Source organism: Medicago sativa, chromosome 4 (assembly GCF_051527215.1).
Source record: "Medicago sativa cultivar Bolivia chromosome 4, Bolivia_mono, whole genome shotgun sequence".
NCBI classification, from domain to species: Eukaryota; Viridiplantae; Streptophyta; class Magnoliopsida; order Fabales; family Fabaceae; genus Medicago; species Medicago sativa.
Window position 1 is genome coordinate 14,675,435 of NC_140752.1, and position 5,846 is coordinate 14,681,280.

Genomic DNA, 5,846 nt, shown 5'->3' on the forward strand with positions numbered 1-5,846 from the left:
ACACATCACTCTTTTATAATTTGTTGATAACAGTATCTAATAAGTACTCTCCAATAGAGACTCTCTGACAAAAGGTCTAAATGAGTCTTGCCACTAAATCTTCATCATTTTCATTTCAACAATATCATATTATTTTAATAAAAAGTAGTGGGGTCCACTTAAGAATGGGGTCTTAAGTGAGACCCTATGTCTTAAGACCCCTATATTTTTTTCCAATAAGGTATCTATTAGGTACTGGGTCTTAAATGGTGTAGACCTCACCATTGAAAATGGTCTAAGAGGCCACATACTAGTCCAAAATCTAGAGCCTTTAAAACTTTATATATCAACCCAATTATTATGTTCTAAATTTTGAAGGTATTTCCAAATTTTGAAAGGTGGTGAACATAATTACACTAATAATGCAAAGCTTTAGAAGTACAAGTTTATTTTATTAACCATCACCATGGAATGGATTTTACCGGCATTCTACTCAGGATCATAATATAATAGTGAACCCTTATATGAACGTTGACCGGAATTCTATTCAGGATCATAGGATCATATGGTATTGGTTTGGGATCTGGACGTGTGCTCCTCCTCGAGGTCTCATGTTCGATTCTCTCAGGTGTCAATTAGGCAACGCTTTTCTCATCCACAATGGACGACCCAAAAAGACTATGCTTTATGAAAAGTGGACAACTTTAATGCATCGTGATGGATTCTTATTCATTGATAGATTAGAGATGTAATTAGACACCGAGTGAAAGTAGGAAAACAAAATTATGGTCAGATCAACGAAATTTCACTTGATAGAAAAATTTATATGGGTCATGTTCCACGAAATTTCCCTTAAAGTTTTTGTCTGTTCTACGATGCAAAACACATGACATATTGTGTATGTATGCATATTTCTGAAACTTTATAAAACAAACCATTTGTGCTGTTGTTGTCACTCAAGAGTCAAGAGTAATTAACCAACGATGAAATCAATTACATTACTTTCATTGTTTTCCGTCCTTTTTTGGTACTACTGCATTTTTTTCATTTTCCAGACCTCTCTTGCCTCTGCCAAATGTCTTGATGATCAACAATCATTGTTGCTTCAATTAAAAAACAATCTCACATTTCATCCTGAAAATTCAACCAAACTAATATTGTGGAATAAAAGCACTGCTTGCTGCAATTGGAGGGGTGTTACTTGTGACATTGAAGGACATGTTATTGTCCTTGACCTTAGTGGAGAATATATCACTGGTGGATTTGACAACTTGAGTAGTCTTTTCAATTTCCAACATCTCCAAAAACTGAACTTGGGTGATAATCATTTCAATTCTTCGATTCCATCAGGATTCAACAAGTTGGAGAAGTTGACTTATCTTGATTTGTCAAATAATGAATTTGTAGGGCAAATTCCAATAGAGATTTCTCAGCTTACGAGGTTGGAACTTCTTGACCTTACTGATAATGATTTAAGTGGTGCAATTCCTTCATCCCTCTTTACACTCCCATCTTTGAATATGATTTCTCTTGCATCCAACCATTTTAATAAATTTGACGAATTTATAAATGTGTCTTCCTCTGTATTGAAATTCCTTGATTTAAGTATAAATAATATATCAGGGCCTTTTCCAACATCTATCTTCCAGCTCCGTTCACTTTCTGACCTTTATCTTTCCTCTAATAGGTTAAATGGGTCACTACAACTAGATGACCTTTTGAAGCTTAAAAATTTAACTCATTTAGACCTTTCATACAACAACATATCAATCAATGAGAATGATGCAAATGCTGATCAGACTGCCTTTCCCAATATTAACTTTCTATATTTGGCATCCTGCAACTTGCAAACTTTCCCTAGATTCTTGAGAAATCAATCAACATTGATATATCTAGACCTTTCAGATAACCAAATTCAAGGAGTAGTGCCCAATTGGATTTGGAAACTACAAAATCTTCAACGGCTTAATATTTCACACAATTTTCTCACAAAATTGGAAGGTTCTTTGCAAAATATTACTTCCAACCTTTATCTTATTGACCTTCATAACAACCAAATTCAAGGAACAATACCTGCTTTTCCTGAATCTATTATATATTTGGATTACTCAATCAACAAATTCTCTATTATCCCGCATGATATTGGTGATTACCTGTCTTCCATGTCGTTTCTATCTCTTTCAAATAATAGTTTACATGGAAGCATCCCTCATTCCCTATGCAAAGCTTCAAATCTTCAAGTGCTTGACATTTCCTTCAACAACATTTCTGGAACAATTCCTCCATGTTTAATGACAATGACTAGTACCCTTGAGGCATTAAATTTGAGGAATAACAATCTAAATGGCTCTATACCAGATATGTTTCCAACTTCTGGTACCCTTGAGGCATTAAGTTACAGGAATAACAATCTAAATGGCTCTATACCAGATACGTTTCCAACTTCTTGTGTTGTAAGCTCTTTGAACTTTCATGGAAATCTCTTGCATGGGCCAATTCCCAAGTCTCTCTCCCACTGCTCATCATTAAAGGTATTGGACATTGGATCAAATCAAATTGCTGGTGGTTTTCCATGCTTTTTGAAAAACATACCCACACTTAGTGTCTTGGTTTTGCGGAGCAACAAATTTCATGGTTCCATAGAATGTTCACATCATTCACTAGAAAATAAGCCTTGGAAAATGATTCAAATTGTGGATATTGCTTTCAACGATTTCAACGGAAAAATACCAGAAAACTTCTTCACAACATGGGAAAAAATGACGCATGATGAAGATCATGTTGCATCAAACTTTATTCACATAGGGGAGATGTCATCCTTGTCATATTATCAGGATAGTGTGTCTGTTTCTACCAAAGGTCAAGAGATGAAGTTGGTTAAAATTCTAACAATCTTCACGGCCATTGATTTCTCATTCAATCATTTTGAAGGACCAATACCTGAGGTCCTAATGAAATTTAAAGCAATCCATGTTCTCAACTTTTCAAACAATGCTTTTTCTGGTGAAATCCCGTCAACTATTGCAAACCTGAAACAGCTAGAGTCCTTGGACCTCTCAAATAACTCTCTGGTTGGCAAAATTCCTGTGCAGATTGCAACCCTGTCATTCCTTTCTTGCTTGAACCTTTCCTTCAATCATTTAGTAGGAAAGATCCCAACAGGTACCCAACTTCAGTCATTTGAAGCATTATCGTTTGAAGGTAATGATGGACTGTATGGTCCTCCACTGAATGTAACACTATATGGTAAAGGGCCGGATAAGCTGCACTCACAACCAACATGCGAAAGGTTAGCTTGTTCAATTGACTGGAATTTTTTAAGTGTGGAGTTGGGATTTTTTTTTGGGCTCGGAATCATCATTGGACCCCTCTTGTTTTGGAAGAAATGGAGAGTAAGTTATTGGAAACTTGTAGACAAAATTCTCTGTTGGATCTTTCGGAGGATGTATTTTGAATATGTGACTGATAGAGGACAGACATACAGAATTTTAAGGTGGTGATAAAGACAGTGCTAGGGATTTTGATAACTATTAGAATAAAGTTTTGTATTTACATTTAAGTTGTACTTCGTGTTACTCCTTTGTGTGTGATGGTGTGTATTAATTAACTTTCATTGAGAATTATGGTGATAGTGTTTCATTCAAAACATAAATATATAATTTAATTTAAAAGATATAATTCTTTAACCAAGTTTATTTAGACTTAACACAACAGCACTGATATAGACATATCTACTGTGACTTGAATTCAATTCCAAAATTCTCTAATTGGTATATGTACATTAATTTCATTGCAAATCTTCAATAAAATTGTATGAGATTGTACATCCCCTAATCTAACTTTAACCTTCAAAGACAAATGCCAAGTGAAAATTCTGAATTCATAAATTGATTCCTTGCATGTTTAGTCTTTCCTTCACCTCATTCTAGTACAAAGTTTAGTTGTTTCACACCATTTCAACCAGAAAAATATTGCTCTAACAATTTTTAGACTTGAATCATAGACAATTAACAATGTTTAGCATCTAATAAGTCCAACTAAAAGTTAATATATTGAGTGAACCAGAATAAGAAAGGTAGTTATCTACAATCACAAAAATCATCTTAGCTTTTCCTTGATGACCATTGACCAAACAGGTTCAAAGGTTAAGGAAAAAAATTAATGGTGTTAACATCCTCAAACTGTTGCAGCAAGGACAGCTACATTCATTGGAGCTATGACCATAAGAATCTGTTCCAGCAACTGTAGCAAGTCGGCCTGTGTCATTCTTCAAACTACCTCATTAACAATTCTCCTGATCTAAGCAGCTCTGGTTCTTTTTCTCTGGAAGCAAAATATAACGCAGTTAATATTTCTGATAGATAGCAAAGTATTCAAACATATACATATAATATCTCATGAATATTCCAAGTGTTTAGCTCTTAAAAAAGTGTCATTTGGACATGAAATGTGATAATGCACAGACTTGTCATTTGGACTTGAAGATTTTGAAAAACAGTCTACAACAACAAATGTGGCTGTAACATCAAAGTCTTTGATGTCACTGCATGTGCATCGCAACTGCAAATGTGGCAGCAGCAACCATATTTGATTGAAACTTTCCACAACATAAAATATCGCAACGTAACCCTACCACAATTTTAAATCTTGGTTGAACTATCATATCGCAACACAAACCTACCACAATTTTAAATATTAGTTGAACTATCATGTCATGGACTAACAATACCAAAGGCTTAAGTTGTTAAATCACATCAACAATTTTATGCTTAAAAGAATTGAGTATATTTACCTGGGCTTAAAATTGTTATGCTTCTTGTGAAAGTATTTGTTACATTCGAACAATCAGAGCCTGGAAAAGTGAAAATTTCTCAGTAAATTGTGGGACAGGTCAAAATTAAGATAATTAAGATAGGCAATTATTTTTGTTACCTTGTATGTTCATATTTTTCTCACATAGAGCTTCTACTGAAGTTGATGGTAGTTCCGGGATAACTTGATTATCATTTGAAACAATTGAAAAATCAACACCCTCACAAGAAAAATCCAGATCACTTAACATTTCAGCAAATGAGAAGTCTGAGCTAAACGTATCAAAATTAGGGAAATCAAGGTCACATAAGTGAACTTCGCTGTTAGACTCTGATGTAGAAATCTCATTAGGCAATGATTTGTCTGAATCAAAGCTCTGAGGCATATCAGAAGAATCAAAATTCAACCTGCTTCTTACATGATCCCTCTTACTTGCCTTATCTGAATTCATTTTAACGGGTGAAATGCAATGACTACTCTCTATATAATCCATTTGTTTTGCAGGGCTAACCATAACTCTCTTGGTTGAAATTACAGTGTAGCAAGTAGATCAAGTAGATGTACCCTCTACGTTGCTAGGTGCAGCCTGAGAAAGCTCGGGAGGGGATATATTTGTATTGCTGTGACTGGAATTTGTTCTCGGAGGTGTCTTTGGAACTTTTGAATTGGTTGGGATAGAAGTTCGAGCCGGATTGAATAAGCATTTCACAACACTGGATCCTTGAACCTGTGTTCCACTTGGTACACAGTTCGCAGCCGATGATTGAGTTGCAGAAGAAGGGTGGTAAACTACTTGATGATTGACTGCTTTGTTTGATTTTGGCAGTGTGTCCTGACCTGAGAGTGAGGACAGAACAAATATTAAAATCAGATGCACAAGCTAGGAGACAAGTACAACTATACCACGAGGTCTTTTAGCAATTGAAGGTACATGCTCCACTGCTCTGGTATTTTTTCTCTTTCTGTCAGATGCACTCAAAACAAGTATTTGATCATGTAAAGTTTACTACAACTAGTCAACTACAATTCAGCCATAATTTTTAGCAGTTGTCAGC

General features: G+C 35.0%; 2 protein-coding genes across 2 annotated transcripts; one reads left to right on the plus strand and one right to left on the minus strand.

The window, feature by feature from the left end:
* The first annotated feature begins 783 nt into the window (after window positions 1–783).
* On the plus strand, window positions 784–3,647 carry LOC146926577 (receptor-like protein 54). The gene has a single exon (XM_085758862.1). It carries the CDS (start codon window positions 963–965, stop codon window positions 3,477–3,479), a length of 2,517 nt encoding a protein of 838 aa, XP_085614988.1. The 5' UTR covers window positions 784–962; the 3' UTR covers window positions 3,480–3,647.
* Window positions 3,648–3,995: 348 nt separating this feature from the next.
* Window positions 3,996–5,846, minus strand: LOC146926578 (uncharacterized). Its single transcript, XM_085708093.1, has 3 exons — window positions 4,912–5,846; window positions 4,772–4,831; window positions 3,996–4,302 (listed from the first exon to the last, which is right to left on the minus strand). Exons 1-3 carry the CDS (start codon window positions 5,303–5,305, stop codon window positions 4,262–4,264), a joined length of 495 nt encoding a protein of 164 aa, XP_085564219.1. The 5' UTR covers window positions 5,306–5,846; the 3' UTR covers window positions 3,996–4,261.